The 27,209-nt window shown below is 33.9% G+C and overlaps 2 protein-coding genes across 5 annotated transcripts in view; both read left to right on the top strand.

Moving 5' to 3' along the window:
* LOC120353380 overlaps positions 1-11,127 on the top strand; it is a 437,229-nt gene extending 426,102 nt beyond the window's left edge. Inside the window, exons 1-3 of one of the 3 annotated variants that reach the window (XM_039436907.1) lie at positions 8,922-9,018; positions 9,871-10,085; positions 10,555-11,127. In XM_039436907.1, the coding sequence (XP_039292841.1) occupies positions 9,887-10,085; positions 10,555-10,865 (510 nt within the window). In that variant the 5' untranslated portion in view covers positions 8,922-9,018; positions 9,871-9,886 and the 3' untranslated portion in view covers positions 10,866-11,127. Of the gene's footprint in view, positions 1-8,921; positions 10,086-10,554 lie in introns of those variants that run through there. The other 2 variants (XM_039436906.1, XM_039436905.1) reach the window with 2 other exon arrangements.
* LOC111057049 (protein yippee-like 1) overlaps positions 1-27,209 on the top strand; it is a 225,857-nt gene that overhangs the window by 115,825 nt on the left and 82,823 nt on the right. The gene's annotated exons all lie outside the window — the stretch shown is intronic.

Below are 27,209 nucleotides of genomic sequence, written 5' to 3'. Positions count from 1 at the left end.
ATGCCACTACCTCCGTAAACGGAGGTAGTGCTCATGCCCACATTAGTCCCATCTCCAATTTACACCACACTTGAATTGAATAAGTATTTTCAGTACTTATACCAAAAAGTCTCAAGTTTCAAGTCTCTTCAGTTATGGAAAAGTTCCTGGAACATCAATATTCATGCTACAAACTTGATCCAAAATGAATTCACTAGCATGAATTCACAAGCAATGAATTCACTATCAATGAATTCACAATATTTATCACAACAATAAATAATTTAAGCTCTATCAAACTTAGCACTTTCCCCTCCAGGAAAAGCAAGAAGTACTAGGGTCAATGCCCTTGTTCAAGGTCTGATTGTGGTTTCACCCCTCCCTTCTCCTCATCTACAGTCCTCCACCCCTCTCCCCAACAGTCAAGTCCATTCTTCAATTCTGTTCACTGTAATAATAAGAACTTTTATGGTAGGACGTGATTGGTTGTGCTTGATCGATAGTTTATTCGTGTTGGCTGAAACCTTACCTAGTACTGTATCTAGCTTTAGTTGGACTTCTGATTGAATTTTTATGTGTACCGATTTGTGTTTCATTGACTGGATACGACTGGATTTTCGATTCTATTCTTATGTATCTCGTCTTAGTTCAATAAGATTTGTGTCTCATTGACTACGACTGGATTTCTAATTGAATTTTTATGTATCTCGTCTTGATTCAATAAGATTTCTGTCTCATTCACTACATGGTTGGATTTTTGATTCTATTTTTATAGCCTACTATCGAGCTATCAAAATGAAGAAGTTTTCTCAGGAAAACATTTTTTTCCGATCATTACTTTTTGAGATATGAGCGCCTAAAAATTAAATTTTTGGGACAGAAAATTTCAAACTCGATGGGAGATAAATCCATGAGATTTGGAGGATAGATTCTTCATGGTATTGTTGATCTAATAAACCTTCAAAATTCAAAAACCTTCAAATTCAAAAACCAAAAATTCAAATCTAAAAACCTTCAAAAATCAACCTTCAAAATTCAAAATTTCAAATCATCATTTCTGGACCGAAAATCAAGTGACGAAGCAATGTGTGATTATATCACCTTATCTTTTGGACAACATTAACATTTTATCAAAATTTCTGGAGAGAAATAGTACAGGCTCAGCCTAGTTTTTCCTCCAATGTCATAATTATTGTATTATGATTATAGTATTTAATACAATAAATGAATAAAATAAATAAATAAATAAAAATAATAAAACAAAAATTCTCTGAAAATATGAATTTTTGAGAAAGTTATTCAATTTACTAAAAATGACCAAAAATAACTGTTAGTTGAGTTAATTAATATGACATCGTGTACAAATACTTTACTTGAAGAAAGGGATAACAGTTTCATGCCACTACCTCCGTAAACGGAGGTAGTGCTCATGCCCACATTAGTCCCATCTCCAATTTACATCACACTTGAATTGAATGAGTATTTTCAGTACTTATACCAAAAAGTCTCAAGTTTCAAGTCTCTTCAGTTATGGAAAAGTTCCTGGAACATCAATATTCATGCTACAAACTTGATCCAAAATGAATTCACTAGCATGAATTCACAAGCAATGAATTCACTATCAATGAATTCACAATATTTATCACAACAATAAATAATTTAAGCTCTATCAAACTTAGCACTTTCCCCTCCAGGAAAAGCAAGAAGTACTAAGGTCAATGCCCTTGTTCAAGGTCTGATTGTGGTTTCACCCCTCCCTTCTCCTCATCTACAGTCCTCCACCCCTCTCCCCAGCAGTCAAGTCTATTCTTCAATTCTGTTCACTGTAATCACAAGAACTTTTATGGTAGGACGTGATTGGTTGTGCTTGATCGATAGTTTATTCGTGTTGGATGCAGTACTTTACCTAGTACAGTATCCAGCTTTAGTTGGACTTCTGATTGAATTTTTATGTGTATCGTCATGTGTATCGATTTGTGTCTCATGACTGTATGGCTGGATTTTCGTGTCTATTTTTATGTATCTGTCTTGGTACAATAAGATTTGTGTCTCATTGACTACGACTGGATTTCTAATTGAATTTTTATGTATCTCGTCTTGGTTCAATAAGATTTGTGTCTCATTTGACTAGGACTGGATTTCTAGTTGAATTTTTATGTATCTCGTCTTGATTCAATAAGGTTTGTGTTTCATTGACTACATGGCTGGATTTTCGATTCTATTTGTATGTATCTTGTCTTGGTTCAATAAGATTTGAGTCTCATTGACTACGACTGGATTTCTAATTGAATTTTTATGTATCTTGTCTTGGTTTAATAAGATAAATGTCTCATTGATACATGGTTGGATTTTCGATTATATTTTTATGTATCTCGTCTTAGTACAATTAGATTTGTGTCTCATTGACTACGACAGGATTTTCAATTGAATTCTCATGTATCTCGTCTTGGTTCAATAAGATCTATTTCTCATTGATACATGGTTTGATTTTCGATTATATTTTTATGTATCTCGTCTTGGTTCAATAAGATTTGTGTCTCATTGACTACGACTGGATTTCAAATTGAATTTTTATGTATCTCGTCTTGGTTCAATAAGATTTGCATCTCATTGACTACATGGCTGGGTTTTCGATTCTATTTTTATGTATCTCGTCTTAGTTCAATAAGATTTGCGTCTCATTCACTACATGGCTGGATTTTTGATTCTATTTTTATGTATCTTGTCTTGGTACAATAAGATCCATGTCTCATTGATACATGGTTGTATTTTCGATTATATTTTCATGCATCTCATCTTGTTTCAATAAAATTTGCGTATCATTCACTACATGGCTAGATTTTCGATTCTATTTTTATGTATCTCGTCTTAGTTCAATAAGATTTGTGTCTCCTCAACTACGACTGGATTTCTAATTCTCATGTATCTCGTCTTGGTTCAATAAGATCTATGTCTCATTGATACATGGTTGGATTTTCGATTCTATTTTTATGTATCTCGTCTTGGTTCATTCCGAGTTATGTTCCATTGATTACATGACTGGAGACTGTCAAATATCCAGTTAAATGTTCTGTTTTAGAAAAATATCATGAACAGGTAGTCTAGGCTAGTTTTCAAGTACTGTAGTATTGACAATCAACGACACGTGGTTGAAAGTGTGCAAATGCTGTACAATTTTTTGGTTTCATGTATTATGGTTAATGCTGATTATCAGAAAATCATTATGAGGGCCCACAATCTGAATAACCAATATATGTTTATAGTAGCGCCGGTTTCAATGATTATTCGTCTTAAAAGAATTCTGGAGAAACAATTCACCAAAAAATTCACTCCAGGTACTGTTGATGGTGAGATATTGTGATAGCTATCCATATAATGAAAACTGGGTTGTTGTCAAAATATCGCTTATTCAAATAAGTGATATTTTGATAACAGCCAAGAGTTTTCATTATATGGATAGGTATCATAATATCTCACCATCAACAGTATCTGAAGTGAAATTTTTGGTGAATTGTTTGTCCAGAATTCTTTCCTGATATTTTGAGAGTTTTCATTAAAAAATTCACCTTATTGCACATAATTCAATTTTTATAACGTGGTGACAATAAAATTGTATACTAATCTATACTAATACAAAACTATACTAGTAATACAGTTGACGATTCCTTGTGGAGAAAGGGTGTTTTCATTTACATTTCATTTGTCTTCTTACAATGACAGTGACATTCTTTGGTTCAATTATCAATATCCACTAACAAGAATTTTCAAGAGTAAATCCTCTTTCCCATTTTTAATATTTCAAACAGGAAATCGTCTTTTCCATTATTTTCTTTTGTGAATACTATTAATTGAAAACTGTTTTTTTTCTTCCATTTAATGGAATTATTCATGTCTTCAATTATAGAGGTGACTACAATAATGAAATAGTTATTTGTGCAACTTGTGCGCAAAGTGACAGTTTGCTGCACCGAAAGAAACGTTTCTTGAGTGCAGCAGAGGAACTTTGCGCACGTATTTCACATTAAGTTTTTCCTACAGTTACCATTGAATATGAAAAGTGGGTAATTATGGGTAAAATTGCCTGAAATGCATCAAATGTTTTTCTGTGTAATTTTATTATTGATAAAAACCTTTATTTATTGTCAAATTGAATAAATATGTTGTCCTTGGTTATAATATATAATAGTAATAATTAGCGCGTTGTGCTTTGTTGCACCTCTGCTCACTATAGCAGCCACAGCAGTCACTGTTACCAACTTCATTTTGATTTTGCTGCACTGTTGCTCCATATAACCTACTAAGTATTTTGCGTTGCCATGTTGCAAATCTGGAGTGCAGAAAAATTTTTCCCGCACTAGAGCGGAAAAGTGATTCTTTGCGTTCTGTAATCAGTGCAGCAATGGCCACTTTTCAACGTAACTGTAGGAAAAGCTATTTGTTCTGTGGGTAGGCTACAAGAAAGCTATTTTCAGAAATCCATGATTTTGAATTTTGAATCATTGTTTTTTCCTTATTCCTTGATTCAATTCCTTATTCAGTTAATCCGTTCCTTCATAGATTCTTGGCAGAAGTTAGGAAAACACACTTTTCAGGAAGCTAGGAAAACAAGCAAGAATTTAATTTTTTTTTTGCAACTGTCCTGGAGTATTTCATAGCCTCATGAGTAAATTTCTTATTTATCTCTTTCATGTTTTCAATTTTCATCTTGGCAGAAGCTAGGAAAACACACTTTTCAGGAAGCTAGGAAAACAAGCAAGAATTTTATTTTATTTTGCAACTATCGTGGAGTTTCTCATAGCCCCCCCCCCATAAGTAACATTTCTTATTTATCTCTTTCATGTTTTCAATTTTCATGAGTAACATTTCTTATTTATCTCTTTCATGTTTTCAATTTTCATTCCGTAGGCTTGTACCCTACTTCTTCACGTGCAAGTACTTGTAAACAAGCCTATACTTACACACAGTACAGTAATCTCATTGTATTTTTCTCTCAGGCTGTCATAATACATTCAAAATTAGCGTCGTTTGCTTGCAAATTAAACAGTTTGCGACGCAGAACTGTTTTGCAGGAATCAAAATAGTAAACATGCAATGATAAGAGATTTGAGTTCAGCTGTGCCTGTGTGTGTGCATGCATGTGCGTAGGCGAGTGCGTTTGTGTGCAACTGCTAACTGCGTCACAGGTCAAGAGCCAGGCAAGTCACCCCCCTTCAATCTATAACAGGGGGCACAGCTGTTCTTTGTGTACCTCGTTTTGGCTCTATAGAAAGGAAACTCACCATGATACGTGTATCAAACTCATCATGATACGTGTATCAAATGTGGCGAACCGTTCAAGGTCCTCTGGGTGTTATGCAACACGTTATCAGTGCTTTGTTTGATTATTGGAGACAGCTAAGCATTATGTTTACAGCTGTACTTGACAATATTGATCGTGAACTATGTTTTGCGAACTTAGGACCATATGCACCATCATCTACGTATCTACTGTGGAGCTCTATTTGAAGGCTTCACACATGTAGGGTGAATCTTGTACTGAGTCAATGGTGTAGCGGCTATAAATTTTGTAATTGCGTGTGTGGACGCTGAGTGTACACCAGACTGATTGATTCACTACAAGATTCAATACAATTGTCGGAATCGCGGGAGGCCTAAACGCTCGCTCACCCTTGATTCTTCTAATGACAAGTTGTATTGTGATGAAATTTTTATAAGTAGTGTAGCGATCGCTAAACACTGAATACGGATACCTTAAAATTATTACCTGTGAAGAATGAGCATACAAAATCATACAGGTCGAGCAAAAATCCCGATGTAGATAATTTACGGGACTGCGTCTCTAATAAATTCCGAAGGATTAAAATATGGTATTTGGACCAAATATCGTTCAGAATATATTTCGAGAACAGAGTCTTGTCGGGTTTTAAGCTCTATTGTAGGAATTTATATGATCTATGGCTGCATCTGCTGTACAATTGATGTGTTCGCTCCAAAGTCGAGGTAGGTAACAGATAAAAGCTGATATATGAGCAGGTAAGGACAAAGAATAAATATCTCGATCTGACCCCACTCGCTACATCCACTTAGACCTGTTCCAGTATCCAGCTTAATTCAATTATTCCAATGATCGTATTCGATCGGTTCTTGATGATGATAGAACGTATCAGACACAATAATTGACAGGCTTAAGAAATAATCGAACTCAGAAAGCGAATTAACAAAACTGAAATATATTATAATAAAATATGTAATCATACAGTGCAGGTTCAGAATTTGATTTACAGGTTGATAATAATTTAGCATTAACAGAATAGTTAAAAAAATTTCTTGTGCTTGCATGATACCATGCGTGATTCAACAGAGTTTTACAATTGATAAAATTTAACAGTTTGAAAAATAGTGAAAAATGAATTATAGAAAATATTTTTTTTAAAATGTTCGGGGTCGTGGTTCAGGCAGCGGAGGATAGTTAATCAACTACAAATTCTTAGAAATTAAATATGAATAAATTTTAGGCTCTTAATAACTAAAAAGCGCTTGTCGGCGTGGCCAATAATTTAACGAAGAAAAATTTATGTTTTTTCTGCACTGAAATATTTTCGAAGCGTAGATTGGGGCCCCTTATGACTTATAACTCACGTGAAATTCCTTGGCGGTCGTGGTTTTCTTCTTTAGATCAAAAATCGTTTGATCGGCGGCAATCCAGGCTTTGGTTTCAGCACGTGGGGAATTTTAATTTAAATATCTCCTTCACCGAATTAATTAAGGGATAATTACTTTAAGTTTTTAAATTTACCGATTGATGAGAACAGAAATTTACGAATAACAAATAAATTGGCCTAAAATATCGGCTCACAAATAGAACATTTAAAATCGAACAAGAAATTTTACAAATAGGTCTTTGGTAACTATAAAAAGAGATCTACACGGTAAGGATTTCAAAAGGGAAGTGCTGCTCGTTTCTCTAAGCTTTTAGGCTAGACCTTGCTTCTCATAATCTCAATGTAATAATTTGCATAAAAATTTGCCATTGGTAGAACGCTTGTGACGTAAACATGACGTCAGTGGCAAGTAGTAGAATACAATTCCTTTAATTACAATAATAATTTAACTTATGTAATTCTTAAAACTGCTTAATCTTCTAGACATAGTTCCTCTCATACAATGTACACGTGCTAGTGTAACTGATAAGGCAGGGTTGGTGTCTGATAATAGATTAACATGTGTTGCTTTCAAACGATCACCGTCTTGGTGCTATTCTATGCACTGTGATTGGCTTAGACCTGCCATAGAGATTTAATTACCATGTGGTTCAGTTGAATTAAGTCGTTAATGAATTAATACTCTTGTACAATTTTTATTAGGTTTGAGATTGTTATAAATAATTTCTGCCATTTTATCAATAATATAATTTCATGCTATGACCTATTTAGTTACAATAAGACCTGACATATAATATAATTTCTTAAATAATAAATAATTTCAACGATAACACATACATTTTATTTTTTTTTATTTGAAATTCTTGATCCTTTATGGATAGTTTTGATTTTTAGAGATGGTATTATATCTTACGTGAAGCCAGCGTGACATTTGACGATACTTTGAATCAGTCAGCTGCGTTCGAACTGTTTTTAAAAACATCTGATCGATGTAAACAAAGTGTAACCTCAAAATCAGTGAGCGATTCATAAATAATTTGTGCTTTATTTGCAAAATAATTATAATTTTATTGAATAATTTTCCTAGAAAAATATTCAGTACAGAACGGTACTCTTATCAAATATACAGTTATTGATAAGTAAGCTTTATCGCTCGGTCGCTAACTATTCCTTTAACAAATTCCTTCATTTCAAAAGGTAATCACAATTTTTCTCTCTTTTCATGAGATCTATTTGAAAAATTCATCACACAAAAGCCCCCAGGATATTTTAAATAGGTAATTGGGAGACGAGTCGAAACAATGACTATTTGAAAAATCCGATATTGTGATGAATACACTATTTCATCTCCTTACTTCTACGAAAACTCAACACTTAACACTAAAAACAATATATCGTGCACTTTTGGCTACGAGAAAATAAATAATTGATTGTTCCTTTCATTGGATACAATCGAAATACAATAATTAATGAGGTCTCTTTGGATCCTTCATTAAAACAACTCCACAACTTCCATTCACGGGTGGCTTATGAGCAGACCCATAACTATAACAAATATACAAAATTTCACATATTACTTCTTAAGATTTGAACAGTATTTGCAACAAATATAGACTTTCATTATTTTTTCATAGTTGTTACAGGTTTCGACTCTTTATTCTGGCTTTTACATAAATTGGGTGAGAGTGTGATTTTACTTCGGTGACTTGACAATCGTCCACCGTTTGACTCGAGCAATTTCTTATTTGCGCTTAGTACGTTGCGTACAAACAGGGTTACACTTGAAATGGCTTTCTTGATTTTTTTATCAATGTTGGTTACAAATATAAGTCCTTAAGATTATATTTATCAATTTGAGTTACAATTCATGATCTTTTGATGCAACAGTAATAAATTCCACATTTAAAGGTAAGAATTTCATTTTCTTTTTAGCTTTTTTAGCAATACATTTATATGACATAGAACATGCGCGTTTCGTGCAAATTAACATAAATATATATTTTTGGTTGCGTTTTTTACTTATAATTCCACATTAATAATAGGTTACAATAATTAACTAACGATATTGCTTTGATTCTATACATTGACTCTAGGATTTCGCACACATTGGTTGGTGGGACGAAGAAAATTATCGAACAGGCTTTGGTTCTGAATAGATTTTTCTATTGATTCTATATCTCGAGGTTAGATTTACACATTTTTTCAAATAAACTTTGTTTATTTTCTTTCCTCCTATTCGCTACTAATTTCATGTTATTTCTAATTTATAATTATTTTCGTGGATAATATAATTCTTGTTTCTATTTTTCAGTTGTGCAGATGATATTAGACGATTGTTTCGGTGATGACTGTAGCACGAGACTGATGGCTTGATCAGGTTGGTAAATTTTTAGAGTTGTTTTGTAGTTTTATTTTCTTCTGTTATTAAAGTTGATTTCGGTTTCTTCATTTGAAGTGAATTAATAATATTTCCTTATTGGCTGAGATGCGGCGAAGTTTAGGCTATGTTGATTAGGCTGTAGTAGAAAGATGCTAGTATGCAAAGATATGATTTGATGGGTAGGCTGTGACTATGAAGTGTTTGATGGTTGATGTAATTCACAACGTAGCTTCCAGTTGATTAAAAGATTATTATTTCCTCAAGCCCCCATCTAAATTTGATTTCTGATTTGTTCCAAGTTTCCATTCCAATTTGCAACTATCCATTTTATTAAATTTGGCTTAAAACGAATGTGCCGGCGGTGTAAATCACTTCTTACATACGTGTTTCCTCTTTGTCGGCCGGTAACATGCAGTTTAATCTTTTTAAACCTTACATGCCGGTGGTGTCTGTAGGTTTTTTCGAATAATCTTTTTCTTTTTTGCATGCCGGTGTACAGTCTACTGGATTTTAACCGGACGTGACTGCGGTGGTTGTAGGTCCTTCTTAATACTGTCTTCCTTTTTCCTTGCATTTTGGTGTGAGATTTGAGGTAGGATTTCAGCTTTATATGACGGCGATGTAGATAGATTCTTCTTGAGACCATTTTTCCTTTTTGCATGGCGGGGAGAAATTTAATATCCAATTTTAGTCTTACATGAGGGCGGTGGTTGTAGGTTCTTCTAGATATTCTTCTTCTTTCTTGAATTGTTTTTCTGCTTGTGTGTAGTCTTGACTTCATGCGGATTTTAATTGTTCTAATGTTGTTTTCTGATTGTTTTTGATGGATACTGATTTGATGTGTTGCAGGTGCTGTCCTCTGTGGATGGGAGATATGTGCGGTCGGCGGTCCGGGCTGCTCTTCAACTTGGTGGGCAATGTCCTTGGATTCCTGGTGTCCGGCGCGCGGTGGTACGGGCTGTCCCTCTACCTGATGGATGTCGTCCTCGGCCTGGCGGATGATGTCGACTGGTTCCTCTCGGCGTTCGGCGGGGTGCGGCGCGACTCCAGTCTTGACATTCTCGGTGGGTTGGTTTTCCATACATGTGTTATGTTCGCTTGCTCGTTTGACTTTAACCACCTTTATTGTATCCTTCTCCACATGTATATGTTTCTTAATGCTGACTTCGACGCTGATTTTTCCCATATGCATATCTTCAGATATCCTATCCAATCGGTTATTTGTTTCTAAAATTGATTTATCTAGACACTCAGCTAATTTTTTGATGGTTTTATCTGTGTCACGGAATGCTCCATCCATCCGCTGACTCAATTTCTCCAAACCCTGTTCATTTACCTTCTTTACTTCTTGGATTTCCTTATTTAGATTGTTTATTGCTTCCTTCGTTGTTTGTTGTCTTCCTTTATTTGTTCGCTTTTTTCATTTAGATTGTTTATTGCTTCATTTGTTTTCTTCGATGCTTCTTTTATTTGTTTGTTGTCTTCTTTTAATTCTTCCTTTGTTTGTTCATTCATCTTGGCTATTGCTTTCAGGAGGGCGTCCATATCCAGTGCGGGAGTGGGCGTATGGCGAACGGTTATCTTCTGGTTTTTTATCCGAGCGACAGTACGAGAGATGGGGGTTCCTGTTTCTGGGGCGTCGTCGTCCGTATGCTCTCCCGATGTTTCGTCCTCCGGCTCTTGGGCTGCCGACGGATCTTCCACTAGGATGCAGCTCTCCTCCACCTGTGTCGAAGATAAATCATCCAGTACATTGGGATGGAAATCGGCGGATGCGGTGGCGGATGCGGATGGCGGCGAACAATCGGGTGAGAGGTCCTCGGTATCCGACAGACTTGGATTGACCTGGTCGTTTCCTGCCATAGTTTGCGGAAAAATAGCGCAACGAAAGTGTGCAGTGAATAAAAAACGTGAAAGTGTTGTGATATACAAAATAATTGGTAAGGAATCCAATAGAAATTGTTATAGCGCAGTAGTGAGTGAAATACAGAAAAGGTGGTTTAACAATGTGTTCAGTGATAAAATGAGTCAAGTTAGCAATATCGTTAACATAAAAATGACACGAACATACAGGATACACAGTGAACACTTATGCAGTAATACAGGTATGCCTCTTATAATTTATTATTACTGTTATTATAAATATTTTATTCTTATAATTTCTTGCCGCAATTATATATAGGGCTAGTATTCTTCGCAAAATTTTATATAAAAGCAGTGATACTCTGCTTAAATTATTCCGCAATATATCCGTGATTTAATTTTACTTCCCTCTTTATGTTTTAAAAATTTTTAAAAATGTAAATAACTTCAATCCTCTTTTCTGTAAATTTTTATAAATTGTTTCAATATAGACCTAATATTCTTCAAATAATATGACCTTTCTTATGATATCTCTTATACCTATGACTTATAGTATGACCAATTTTCGAATAACACGATAATAAAATTCTGAGTTCGATTTTTTCTCTAAAAATTCATCAATCGATAAATTTCTTTTCCGTTCAAAAATGGGTATGGTACGTTTGCTGTTTTGTATAACAGTGAACAGTTAATATTAAAATGAAGAAATTCACAACCATGAATTTTTCACAAATTTTCCCGTTGTCAGCGCTATAGTATACTGAGCAACTAAATAATCCTCGTAGTCGATTATCCACCTCTTCAATGCCTATCACTGTTGGGCGCCAAAATCATGTGGAGCTCTATTTGAAGGCTTCACACATGTAGGGTGAATCTTGTACTGAGTCAATGGTGTAGCGGCTATAAATTTTGTAATTGCGTGTGTGGACGCTGAGTGTACACCAGACTGATTGATTCACTACAAGATTCAATACAATTGTCGGAATCGCGGGAGGCCTAAACGCTCGCTCACCCTTGATTCTTCTAATGACAAGTTGTATTGTGATGAAATTTTTATAAGTAGTGTAGCGATCGCTAAACACTGAATACGGATACCTTAAAATTATTACCTGTGAAGAATGAGCATACAAAATCATACAGGTCGAGCAAAAATCCCGATGTAGATAATTTACGGACTGCGTCTCTAATAAATTCTGAAGGATTAAAATACGGTATTTGGACCAAATATCGTTCAGAATATATTTCGAGAACAGAGTCTTGTCGGGTTTTAAGCTCTATTGTAGGAATTTATATGATCTATGGCTGCATCTGCTGTACAATTGATGTGTTCGCTCCAAAGTCGAGGTAGGTAACAGATAAAAGCTGATATATGAGCAGGTAAGGACAAAGAATAAATATCTCGATCTGACCCCACTCGCTACATCCACTTAGACCTGTTCCAGTATCCAGCTTAATTCAATTATTCCAATGATCGTATTCGATCGGTTCTTGATGATGATAGAACGTATCAGACACAATAATTGACAGGCTTAAGAAATAATCGAACTCAGAAAGCGAATTAACAAAACTGAAATATATTATAATAAAATATGTAATCATACAGTGCAGGTTCAGAATTTGATTTACAGGTTGATAATAATTTAGCATTAACAGAATAGTTAAAAAATTTCTTGTGCTTGCATGATACCATGCGTGATTCAACAGAGTTTTACAATTGATAAAATTTAACAGTTTGAAAAATAGTGAAAAATGAATTATAGAAAATATTTTTTTAAAATGTTCGGGGTCGTGGTTCAGGCAGCGGAGGATAGTTAATCAACTACAATTCTTAGAAATTAATATGAATAAATTTTAGGCTCTTAATAACTAAAAGCGCTTGTCGGCGTGGCCAATAATTTAACGAAGAAAAATTTATGTTTTTTCTGCACTGAAATATTTTCGAAGCGTAGATTGGGGCCCCTTATGACTTATAACTCACGTGAAATTCCTTGGCGGTCGTGGTTTTCTTCTTTAGATCAAAAATCGTTTGATCGGCGGCAATCCAGGCTTTGGTTTCAGCACGTGGGGAATTTTAATTTAAATATCTCCTTCACCGAATTAATTAAGGGATAATTACTTTAAGTTTTTAAATTTACCGATTGATGAAACAGAAATTTACGAATAACAAATAAATTGGCCTAAAATATCGGCTCACAATAGAACATTTAAAATCGAACAAGAAATTTTACAAATAGGTCTTTGGTAACTATAAAAAGAGATCTACACGGTAAGGATTTCAAAAGGGAAGTGCTGCTCGTTTCTCTAAGCTTTTAGGCTAGACCTTGCTTCTCAGAATCTCAATGTAATAATTTGCATAAAAATTTGCCATTGGTAGAACGCTTGTGACGTAAACATGACGTCAGTGGCAAGTAGTAGAATACAATTCCTTTAATTACAATAATAATTTAACTTATGTAATTCTTAAAACTGCTTAATCTTCTAGACATAGTTCCTCTCATACAATGTACACGTGCTAGTGTAACTGATAAGGCAGGGTTGGTGTCTGATAATAGATTAACATGTGTTGCTTTCAAACGATCACCGTCTTGGTGCTATTTCTATGCACTGTGATTGGCTTAGACCTGCCATAGAGATTTAATTACCATGTGGTTCAGTTGAATTAAGTCGTTAATGAATTAATACTCTTGTACAATTTTTATTAGGTTTGAGATTGTTATAATAATTTCTGCCATTTTATCAATAATATAATTTCATGCTATGACCTATTTAGTTACAATAAGACCTGACATATAATATAATTTCTTAAATAATAAATAATTTCAACGATAACACATACATTTTATTTTTTTTTATTTGAAATTCTTGATCCTTTTATGGATAGTTTTGATTTTTAGAGATGGTATTATATCTTACGTGAAGCCAGCGTGACATTTGACGATACTTTGAATCAGTCAGCTGCGTTCGAACTGTTTTTAAAAACATCTGATCGAATGTAAACAAAGTGTAACCTCAAAATCAGTGAGCGATTCATAAATAATTTGTGCTTTATTTGCAAAATAATTATAATTTTATTGAATAATTTTCCTAGAAAAATATTCAGTACAGAACGGTACTCTTATCAAATATACAGTTATTGATAAGTAAGCTTTATCGCTCGGTCGCTAACTATTCCTTTAACAAATTCCTTCATTTCAAAAGGTAATCACAATTTTTCTCTCTTTTCATGAGATCTATTTGAAAAATTCATCACACTACGTTAAACGATAAACCACGATTAATTGTTAATAACTAGTAGTTCTGCGAACAGTAGACATCGCTCATGAATACAACTTTCAATCTAATGAGAAGGGCCAGTACAGTAAGTACAGTATATTGTGAAGATTTAGTCATGATTGTCATCTATTATTTTCTCCATTGAAAGTGCTAGAGACACTGTCTCCAGGGACACCGGACTTATCAAGGAGGTACCTTTATATCAAATACATACCTTTTAAATGAAAAAGACTAAGAAATTGTTTATCACTCAACAAAGCGCATAGCGCTATCTCTTTCTCGCTTTGCTCTGTTGCCAAACAAAATATAAATGAAAACAATATTCTATAGTGAGGCTCACATTATAATGGCAGTGTTTGATTGGTAATGGTATTGCTATCATTGTCTATCATTCAATAAAGCGGATAGCGGTATCTCTTTCACGCTTTGCCCTGTTGCCACATAGTCTTTCAACGATGTAGAATTGATAATTGATTAACAAAATATTTTCATCTTAATTATGAAATTATTGAAAAATTTAATTTCTTGCGAAATAAAATATAATTGATTATTTTAAATGAGAATGGACAGTTAATACTGTCCATTCTCATTTAAAATAACCTGTAACAGCTACCGTCTATAGAACGCATTGACAAGACAGAGAATCGGCAACGTTGATCTCCTATCTTTCTTCACTGCACATTATAATGTGAACCTCACTATAATGTGTTAAAATCAGGTTTTAAACGATCAACTGAATCTTCTCGGTTTAAACTGAGTTGGTGCAAATGGGCCTGAGAAGATCACATTTAGAAATATGTTTGAAAATTGTTGAATTTTGAAGTGATTGGAGAGTGGAAGCCCAGGATAAATTATAAAAAATCTATTTCACAATAAAATGCTTATCAAGTAGCATAAACTGAAGAGTATCATGAAGCATTCTTGTGAAGAAGAAGAAGGAGAAGAAAAAGAAGAAAAAGAAGAAGAAGAAGAAGAAGAAGAAGAAGAAGAAGAAGAAGAAGAAGAAGAGGATGAAGGATAAGAAGGAGAAGAAGAAGACGAGGAAGAAAAAGACGAAGAAGAAGAATTTATACATCCATAACACCAAGTTTTCATTACAAGTTTAATGAAAGAAGAGTGCCATAAGTCATTAAGTGATAATTATGATTTTAAACAATGTATTAGGCCTTCTATTCCATGTTTGATCGAATTCATCATTTCTGTTATACATGATATCAAAAGAAAATTTGTCTCTCCACCAGCTACCTGCAGAATGGTTTCACAAATTATTCCATTCAAATATATTGTAATCCAAATGAACAGTCCCAGACACTCATTTTAATTGTGAGGGTGACCTGGTTTTAAAAACAAAAAGTACTAAAATATTTATTTATTTATTCATTTCATTGACAATTACAAATCATATTTATAAAAAATATAATATGAATGGGAGAAGACAACAGGCATAGCCCAAAACTGTCTTCTCCCAAATTTTTACAAATAAAAGAATATTAAATATCATCATCATCATCTCTTTAGCACCTAGATGATTCAGAGGAAAATTTAATAGTATAGGAAAATCAGGTTTCCTCAAGACAAGAATTTATTACAGTAACAGTTATTTTTCTTGGGACTTTCCACAGTAAGTGACAATCAATAAACTGGAACATTGCTTTTTCCTCAATAATTATCATTATCTTGAATTCCAATCTATATTTCAAATCACCTACATTTCCTAACATACTTGGAAAATTACTTGCCAGATTAGCTATCAAGTTTTCATTGTTCAACCTGCATTTTCCGTATTTCCTGCCTTTGTTTGTCTCAACCAGGTGGAGATAATTCACCTCCAATTATTTATTGAAACAATAATTTTGATGAGCAGTTCAATACGATACTACTCACAATATAGGTTTGATAATTATCAGAGGGGAACAAACAAAGGTTGGAGTTTAATGACAGTAATAGAGTGTCAAGTGATTGCCTTTTTATATGACAATGACTTTATTTAGTCAATTGACTTTATTGTACACATATTCTCATCTACTTACTCTTTCTCTCTCTCTACTCTACTGTCATTTACGGCTGAGTGCTGAAGGGGAGGGTATCCTTGATATTATCCTCTCTGAGAATGAACTTCTCAAGGTCCAAACTTCACCGTTTCATGTGAAAACATTACAGTAGTACCTTAACTTTAGCATATTTCATAATTTTTCTTGCTCAATATTATCGACCGAGCGAAGTGAGGTCTAAGATTCAAGTCGACGGTTTGGCATTTCTCTTAATATTTAAATGTTTGAATGTTTAAGTGTTTATATGTTTCTATGTTTTTATGTTGCACATTTACGGCGAAACGCGGTAATAGATTTTCATTAAATTTGAAAGGTATGTTCCTTTTTTAAATGCGCGTCGACGTATATACAAGGTTTTGGAAATTTTGCATTTCAAGGATAATATAAAAGGAAAAAGGAGCCTCCTTCATACGCCAATATTAGAGTAAAAATCAGACTATAGAATTATTCATCATAAATCAGCTGACAAGTGATTACACAGATGTGTGGAGAAGCCAGTCTATTGCTGTATTTCCATAAGGTCTATAGTTTCAATCAGGTACTTGTGGATGAGAATACTGCGTGAGGTCTACTGTTCACAGAACTACTAGTTGTAGAACTCTTAGGTTTAATATGATTCACCATGTTATTTTACTGATACTGGTATTCATTTTTTACTCTACAAAGTAATTTGAATTTTGTATTGTTAAACACACGAATGAAGGAATCTGAATCTGAATCACACTCTCTCTCTCATTTATAACTACTCCACTCCAGTCTTCTATCTTCTTATAAGACAATGACTTTTCAAGTCAATATAACCCATATTCTCATCTACTCACTCTCTCTCTCTCATTTACAACTACTTCACTTCTTATCACGGGTTTTTACTGCCCTTGTTTTGTTCTAGAGGTCTTTGTCATGAAAACACGTGGCAAATCTTGCGTATCTTCCACTTGCAACGGAATCACTTGACCTGTATCCTGCTTCCTCTCTGTAAGCAACGTGCAAATCAAAACAAAACATTGGAAAGCTGCACTCTTCACACAGCCCAGCCAGTTCGTTTCCGTGTCAGCTGATTGCAGGAGGTTCATTCAGGTTAGGATATCCTGAACGTGAAACCTGGATAGATCAGTCCTCAGTTAGGACTTCGGGACTTCATTTCGGGACTTTGATACTTGATTTTCGATGAGAACATCGGCAGTAGTCGTGGAAAGACTAGGCTACGGTTGTAGACAGTTATCTCGTTCAGTACGTGATTGATACAGTTTTCATGATACACAGTTTTCCACTTGTGAAGGTTTTGTGAGTTGCATAACAATAGGTCACCAGACTTTTAGCAGGTGTTTTTCAGGCAGGTGTTGTGTTGAGGGGTCATGACTTTGTTCGTTCCTACACCTAGAACTGCAACAGATGATTTTATCAGGTACATAGTGTATAATATTTACTAGTTCTTTGTGCCAGCCTGTTTGTCCTACGTAATTTATGCTAATTACAATAATTTAAGTCTTGAAAAATTTGAAGGGGCAAAAGATATTTTGGAGATTCCAAAACCAATAGAGGAGGGGGACTCCAAAAAGGATATTTTGGTGACTCCAAAACCAATAATCAGGGGCTTCAAAACCAATAATGAGTGGAATATTTTGAATTAATTTATTAATTTGAGCCATCTAAATTCAAAATTAATAGTTTTAATGTTTATTTTGGACTAAAATTTTATAAAAATTGTACAAGTGAAATTCTAACCTTATCTTGGACTTTTTCACCTATAAATTTGGAAGAAAAATAGCACAAGTACTACCTTATTATTTTATCTTCCAATGTTATTTCATTAGTGTCATTTGCATTGTAAATAAATAAATAAATAATGGGGGGGACATCCGTGTCTCGGATGGACACGTTAAACTGGCGCTCCCGGCAGCCTAGAAACAGTCTTGTCATGTCAGAGGCCCTGGAATAGATCAGGTGCGACCTGAAAGCTCTGACACCAGACCTGAGACAGCCAGATTTTTTTTTGTGGAGGGCCAAAAACCAATATTCAGCGGGCTTCAAAACCAATAATGTATGGGAGGTCTAAGAACGGATATTTTGGCTAGCTTATTATCAATTTTTTATTTTGTGGGGGCCCAAATTTAATATTCAGCGGGCTTTAAAACCAATAATGGATAAGGGGTCCAAAAACCAATATTCTGGGGCTCCAAATCCAATAAATCGGGGCACCAATACAAATAAATGGGGACTTGAAAAAAGTTGGAAGGGGGGTCTAAGAACGGATATTTTGGCTAGCTTATTATCAATTTTTTATTTTGTGGGGGCCCAAATTTAATATTCAGCGGGCTTTAAAACCAATAATGGATAAGGGGTCCGAAAACCAATATTCTGGGGCTCTAAAACCAATAAATCGGGGCACCAATACCAATAAATGGGGACTCGAAAAAAGTTGGAAGTGTTCAACATCTCTCCTTGTTACAAGGGGGGGGGGTTTGTTCAATTTCCTTTGTTCAGAAACCCCTGGGTTTAGCCAATTTCAAGTTGGAGACTGAAGATTTTATTGATAAGTTGATTTGTTTACTAGTGAATTCCATGAATTCATTCATGGTAATGTATAGAGACCACTTAAAGACATTGATTCTATTTTATTTGGAAGAAGCAATAATGAATGAACAGATTTTTTGTTCACCTCATCCAATAAATGAATAAAGAATTATTAATTATTGTTATTCACTTTTTGTGTAGTTGAGAAGTTGATATTGTGGTAATTATTCATATTGAATGAGAAAGACTAAGAAATTGTCAAAAAACCACTGATTTTGACCGGTTTCGGTTATTACACCATTGTCAATCTCTGATAAACTAAAACTAAATACAAGAGCAGCAGAATTTATACTATATATAGCGTATGGCATTTTGACACATTTACCTCTCAAATATGAATTATGCGCTCAATTATAATAATTGATTGTCATTAAATTAAAAAAGTCAAAATATAAAACTATGCACATGGAGAGAACCAGTAGTTTTATTAACATAATTATCAAAATTATGTAATATTATTATATAGGTAATAATACTATAGGTAATATTATTAGAATTTATACTATTAGGCGAGTACTGCTATTGGTCAGTGGTTTTTTGACAATTTCTTAGTCTTTTTCATTCAATTATTGTTATTGTTGATTAATAATTAATAAATTGTTCATTAATTAATTGTTAGACGAAAATCCCAATTAATTTATTAATTGATGAATTTATCAATGTAATTAATTAATGAACTGTTACCCATATTTGAAAAGGTTATTGTCCTACGACCACTTATCTGAATGAACTCAGTCAAGACGACACATCAAATCCCAGGAAAGACTCTTTTTTTTGAAGACTGATGTCTGGAGACTTCCCAGATATTAAATGCAAATTTTGATCAGTCTCCTCTTTTCCTTGTACGCTATAAGTGTGGGAAGAGGGTTCGGAGGAGGGGTTAGAGGGGTAATCTGTTAATTACCGAAACTTAATTTCCGTCTTTGCAGTCGTTTCATGCACTGTCCAGTATTTATTAACAGTAGTTATGTATTTAATATACATTACTTATGTGTTTATGCAGCATAGGAACTGAAAACGTGGGTAGGATGTAGCAAGGATATAGTGAGGTCCACGTTATAATGGCAGTGTTTGATTAGCAATGGCATTGCTATCCTTGTCTATCATTCTACAAAGCGGATAGTGCTATCTTTTATCGGTTTGCTCTGTTGCCAGATGGTCTTTTAACAATGAAGAATTAATAATTTATTAACGAAATATTACAACTTAATTATGTAAATTCATTATGAAATAATTGAAAAATTTAATTTCTTGCTTCTATATTTATATAAAAGCGAAATGGCACTCACTCACTGACTGAGTCACTCACTCACTCACTCACTCGCAGAACTAAAAATCTACCAGACCAAGAACGTTCAAATTTGGTAGGTATGTTCAGTTGGCCCTTTAGAGGCGCACTAAGAAATCTTTTGGCAATATTTTAACTCTAAGGGTGGTTTTTAAGGGTTTAAAGTTCGTCTTTTAGCATGTATATTCTTCTTATTCTCTTAGTTATATTTGAAAATGTGCATACCATATGTTAATATAGAACTATAAACTAGAGAGAGTACCTCTTCGAAACCGTTGTTAACTGGTAACTAAATAAAAAATTTTGTCAGGTTGACTTTGTTAGGTTGGCACCAAGTTGAAGATTGAAATGCATTTATCGCGGAAAAATTGATTGGGCACTGCTACTTCAATCAGAGCTACTCCTGGAAATTACTAGCCGTCAGGCTCGCTTCGCTCGCCATATCCGTTTAGTCTGGACCCCCGACTGGATCGTCCTAACGTATGATAAAAATGCTCAAATGAAAAATGCAGGCGAGCGAAGCGAGCCTGACGGCTAGTAATAATATATAATTGATTATTTCGAACGAGAATGAACAGTTAACACTACCGTCAGCTACCGTCTCTAGAAGGCATTGACACGGCAGAGGATCAGCGACGTTGTTCTTCTATCTTTCTCTATTGCCATTAAAAAATGGACCTCTCTATAGGAAGGTATATAATACTGAACTCATAAATTTTTAGCGATTTAGATCATACTGTAATACTGAACTCATAAATTTTTAGCGATTTAGGTTCTACTGTAATACTGAACTCATAAATTTATAGCGATTTAGGTTCTACTGTAATACTGAACTCATAAATTTCTAGCGATTTAGGTTCTACTGTAATACTGAACTCATAAATTTCTAGCGATTTAGGTTCTACTGTAATACTGAACTCATAAATTTCTAGCGATTCAGGTTCTACTGTAATACTGAACTCATAAATTTCTAGCGATTTAGGTTCTACTGTAATACTGAACTCATAAATTTCTAGCGAATTAGGTTCTACTGTAATACTGAACTCATAAATTTCTAGCGATTCAGGTTCTACTGTAATACTGAACTCATAAATTTCTAGCGATTTAGGTTCTACTGTAAAACTGAACTCATAAATTTTTAGCGATTCAGGTTCTACTGTAATACTGAACTCATAAATTTTTAGCGATTTAGGTTCTACTGTAAAACTGAACTCATAAATTTTTAGCGATTTAGATCATACTTTAATACTGAACTTATGAATTTTTAGCGATTTAGGTTATACTGTAATACTGAACTCATAAATTTTTAGCGATTTAGGTTCTACTGTAAAACTGAACTCATAAATTTTTAGCGATTTAGATCATACTGTAATACTGAACTTATGAATTTTTAGCGATTTAGGTTATACTGTAATACTGAACTCATAAATTTTTAGCGATTTAGGTTCTACTGTAAAACTGAACTCATAAATTTTTAGCGATTTTGTAATACTGAACTCATATATTTTTAGTGATTTAGGTTATACTGTAATACTGAACTCATAAATTTTTAGCGATCCAGGTTATACTGTACTGATATCTGCTATTATACTGTATTATATTATCAAGTTATAGTTGCAATGAAATCTTTTGTCTGGGGTTGACTATAGCTGTTTACAGTGGTAGATGTGATGTGGGACATCTAGTATAATATATATAGGCTACAGCTTACGAAACAATGGCGAGTTCATAGAACAATGGATGTATGGGGTGGTAAATACGGTATGCCATTGTTCATGGACTGGGCTCTTGCTATGACTAAACATTGGTAGCAGCTATTCTAGGTTTGGAGGAATGGCGAACGGGTATGGGGAATTGGCGAGGATAAGAAGAAGAAAATGTTGAAGAAGAAGGAAATATAGAAGAAGAAGAAAAAGAAGAAGAAAAAAATGTAGAAGAAGAAAATGTAGAGGAATAAGAATAAGTATGAGATGAAGGAGGTGACGAAGAAGAAAGAGGAGGAGAAGGAGGCGAAGAAGAAGAAAATGTAGAAGAAGAAAAAAAAGAAGAAGTAGAAGAAGAAAATGTAGTAGAAGAAGAAGAAGAAGAAGAAGAAGAAAATGTAGACGAAGAAGAAGAAGAAAAGAAGAAGTAGAAGAAGAAAATGTAGTAGAAAAAGAAGAAAAAAATGTAGAAGAAGAAGAAAATGTAGAGGAATAAGAATAAGGATGAGATGGAGGAGGAGACGAAGAAGAAAGAGGAGGAAAAGAGGTGAAGATTAAGAAGGAGGAGGAGTAGGTGGTGAAGAAGAAAGAGGAGGAGGAGACGAAGAAGAAGAAGACAAGAGAAGAAGAGGAAAGAGACAGGAGAAGGAGATGAAGACAAGAGAAGAAAGGAGAAGAAGAAGAGGAAAGAGACAGGAGAAGAAAAACAGGAGAAGAATAAGGAAGAGAAAATGAAGAAGAAGAAGAAGAAGAGAAGAAGAAGAAGAAGAAGAAGAAGAGAAGAAGAAGGAGAAGAAGAAGAAGAAGAAGAAGAAGAAGAAGAAGAAGAAGAAGAAGAAGAAGAAGAAGAAGAAGAAGAAGATGATGATGAAGGAAAAGAAAGGTTGGTAACGGGAGAAGCAAAGCTGTTTGACACAATAGTCAGTAGGTGACAGCACTGACAATGACGATTATCACAAAACAAGAGATTTTGATGATGAAGTAAGAGAAGAAGAAATAGAAGAAGAGAAAGAAGGAGGATAAGAAGAAGGAGAAGTTAATGTAGGAGGTGAATGGAGAGAATTTGATGCTGGAGATAGATAAGCCTATATAAAGCCTGAAAAGGCACAAAAAGACGAGGTAGAAAAAGATGGGGAATGAGTTGAAATATTGGAGTAGGATAGAAGATGATTAAGGAGAGTGAGAGAAGAGTATTAGGGGAGAAAAGAGATTGCAAGAATAAGTAGTGGAGAATGAACATAAAGGATTGTAGTGTAAGTAGAATGGGAAAATAAATTATAATAAAGTATCACTAGATTGTTATAGAGGATAAGAATCAGAGGAATGTAAGAAGAGAGGAAAGAAGAAAGATATAGTAAAAAGTAGAAGGAGAGTTGAAAAGTGGAGAAGAAAGAGAAGACAAGGAAGAAAAGGAGGAGAGAACGTGTAAATGAAGGAGAGTGGGGATAGAAAGATGAAGGAAGAGACTGGAGAAGAAGAAGATGAAGAAGAAGATGAAGAAGAAGAAGAAGAAGAAGAAGAAGAAGAAGAAGTGATTCATGAAGGAAACGGTGAAATGCAATATAAGTGAGTTAATGAAGAGTAATATTGTCTAACTCATGTAGCCTCGTGGTTTCTGGAACATAACTATCCAAGGCATCAAAAGCGTTGCAGAAAATAATAGTATAAGATATTACGTGGCACGCTGGTGTGATATAATGTTCAATTTCAGCCAAGAAGTGGTGTTATGGTGTTCAATGTGATAATCTGTGATATAAATCATCGTCAAAACGGAGCTAGTGCCGGTTGCACAAAAGCCGGTAAATATTTAACCGTGATTAATAATTCACTAGAACCAATCAGAGAAGCCGTCTTCTCAAAAAAGCCTCCTTCTCTGATTGGTTCTCGTGAAATTAATCACGGTTAAAATCTGTGCAACCGGCACCTAGACTAATCAAATCATGCTCACTGTTCAAATAAGTAGGAAATTCGGAAAAGCGAATTTCATTATTCATTTCATATTCAATTCGTTTATTCGATTCGCTTGCAATGATTAATAATGAATAAATGAATTCATTCCCTCCTCAAATTACGTAATATATTATAAATATCGGGGCACCGAACTTCGCTCGTTATTTTTATTTATTGATAAACAGAACACAATAATTCTCTAAAATGATCGTGTTTATATTTCACAGCTGACTATATGTCATCTTATGAATTTCGGGGATGCGATATTTTGATTTCTCACATGCTCATTGGCTCGCTCACTTTTTTACTATTCACAGCTGTTTCAGCCAAAGATGAGTTATCCTTTTAATGTCGTTCAGCGAGTTTTCCCAAGGATGAGACCTAGTGCAATCGAATTTTTATATCATAAACCTACTATGTTCCAAATTTCGTGAAAATCGTTAAAGCCGTTTTCGAGATCCGTTGAACATAAATAACCAGATATAAATATACAAAAATGCAGGAATTGCTCGCTTGATGTATTAGGATTAGAAATTAAATAGTATTTTGGAAATTTTACCGATAAAATTTCAATATATAAACATTATAACTATATTAGGCCTATACGATACTAAACTTCCTAAGATTACTGTAATGGCAATGGGGAAAGATAGGAAAACAGCGTTGTCAATTCTCTGCCTTGCCACTGCCTTCTATAGAGGATAGCTGATACCGGTATATCTGATGTAATATCAACTGTTCATTCTTGTTTCAAATAATCAATTATATTTTATCCCTCAAGAAAAATGATTCTCAATGATTAAATAATATATTTTGGTAATTTATATTGACTATTTTGTTATTTTGTCATATTCCTACATTGTTAAAAACGATCAGGCAACGTTGCAGAGGTAGAAAAGGATAGCGCTATCTGCTTTGTCGAATGATAGACAAGGATAACAACACCAATACTGTCATTATTACGTAGACCTCACTTTAGACTATGAAATCATGCTCTCAGTTTAATTTGGTAGGAAATTCGAAAATGGTGATATTAATGCTTTGTATTCCCTTGCAATGATTTCACATTCGAATTATATCATAGTCTTTGGCCCGGTTGCACAAAAACCGGTTAAATTTTAATTTTAATTTCATGAGAACCAATCTGAGAAGGCCTCTTTCATAAGACGGCTTCTCTGATTGGTTCTCGTGGAATTAATCACAATTAAAATTCAACTTTGACTTTTATAATTAGTACAGTGTATTGAACCATAATATTATACTTCACAAAATGGAAAAAAGATTTTCAACTCGAAAATGACCTAAGTTAGGGTCGAAACTAGTCTTTGAAATATTTTAAAGTTTTGAATAACTAGTAGTTCTGTGAACAGTAGACCTCACGCAGTATTCTCATCCACAAGTACCTGATTGAAACTATAGACCTTATGGAAATACAGCAATAGACTGGCTTCTCCACACATCTGTGTAATCACTTGTCAGCTGATTTATGATGAATAATTCTATAGTCCGATTTTTACTCCAATATTGATGTATGAAGGAGGCTCCTTTTTCCTTTTATATTTTCCTTGAAATGCAAAATTCCAAAAACCTTATATATATATATATATACGTCGACGCGCAATTAAAAAAGGAACATACCTGTCAAATTTCATGAAAATCTATTACCGCGTTTCGCCGTAAATGCGCAACATATAAACATTCAAACATTTAAACATTAAGAGAAATGCTAAACCGTCGACTTGAATCTTAGACCTCACTTCGCTCGGTCAATAAATGGTAATAAAAGGTTTTTATATTGATTTTATTAATTTCACGAAATGACTATGTCAGTCAAGAGATGACTATGTCAGTAACAAATTCATGATAAATCAAGATTGGTGGTATTCTATTAGTTGAATCTAATCTAATCGTTTAAATTTGACTGTCGATTATCTTCTGTTACTTCTGTTATTTCTAAAGCCTTCAGAATAATCAGAAGTTTACCTTTGTTGTTGAAATGCAGAAACTCGACATTCTCCTCGACCTTGAACTTTCATAATTTTATTTATTTATTATTTCCACAAGAGATAAGTGACCGGGAGAGAAAAACTAAGGGTACTCCTTGTACTATTTCTCTCACAAACTTAGATAACATTTTAAAATTTCGAAATAGGGTAAAATTCAGTAATTGAACTGAATAGTTTGATTAAACTTAGATTTACTTCAAAATATTTTTTCTTTTAAACTTATGATTTTCTTGAAATTATTCTTAATTTTGTTGGATCAATTCCATCGTTTGTTTATAAAGTGGAATTCGACAACGGAATCAGAGCTTTTCAAGCAGAAAGAAGGAATTGACCTCCAATTTAACATTGACCGTGAAGTCGTATCCTACTATTGCATTGTGACGTCACAGTTCGAAGACTTGTGAGCGAATGATTGACAAAATCAATCATTGGGTGCTTTCCCATTGATAGACTGGTTTTGTATTCATGAAAAGCAGACGTCTAGAGGCTTACATTTTTAATAGAATGTCTCGGCCAGCTATATATCAATAATAAGATGTCCTATATATATCATCAAGTCTGTCAACTCAGACGACAAAGTATCTATGTTGCTTATATCTATATATATTTTCATTCATTCATCAATAGATACACAAATCATATTCTATAGTAATTAATAATGGCATCATGGCCGAAACATGTCGTAAAAAAATTTAAAAAAGGGTATTATGTTTATTTTTTATTCCAAATTCTATAGAAATGTCTGGGCGAGAGCAACAGCCTAAATCTGCTCTACTCTCAATTTTTAGAAATAGTGAAATTTCCAAAAAGATGCATAATAATATCAAATCAAATATTAATATCAAATCATCACTCCTGTACCGAAAATCAAGTGACGAAGCAGTGTGTGATTACATAACCTTAACTTTTGGACAACATTAACATTCTATCAAAATTTATGGAGAGAAATAATACAGGCTCAGCCTAGTCTTTCCTCCAATGGCATAATTGTATCATGATTATAGTGTTTTATACAATAAATGGATGAATATGATCACTATATTATAGTGAGGTCCACGTTATAATGGCAGTAATTGATCAACATTGGTGTTGCTATCCTTGTCTATCATTCGACAAAGCAGATATTGCTATACTTTTGTAGCTCTGCAAAGTTGCCGGACAGTTTTTAACATGTAGAAATATAATTTAGTAATAAAATCTTTGAACTCAATTTGAAAAATTTCTTGTTCAATTTTTGAAAAATGTATTTCCTTGACGAAACAAACATATATAGGCTAGTTATATATTGAGAAAATACCAATCTGATTACAGTACAATGAAGCCCCGAGGATCTTATCATAGAGTAACAATAGCGTAGGTAGATATCCCATGGTATAGGGCGTTTATGTTGCAACTTTTACTGTTATCTCAAGCCGATTACTGTCGATTATTGTCGATTTTTTCTGTTTTGTTGGGATGAGAGTGTATGAACGGCACAGTA

Source organism: Nilaparvata lugens, chromosome 10 (assembly GCF_014356525.2).
Source record: "Nilaparvata lugens isolate BPH chromosome 10, ASM1435652v1, whole genome shotgun sequence".
NCBI lineage: Eukaryota > Metazoa > Arthropoda > Insecta > Hemiptera > Delphacidae > Nilaparvata > Nilaparvata lugens.
Note: the sequence above shows the minus strand (reverse complement) of the source record. Positions and strands in the feature narration are given on the sequence as shown.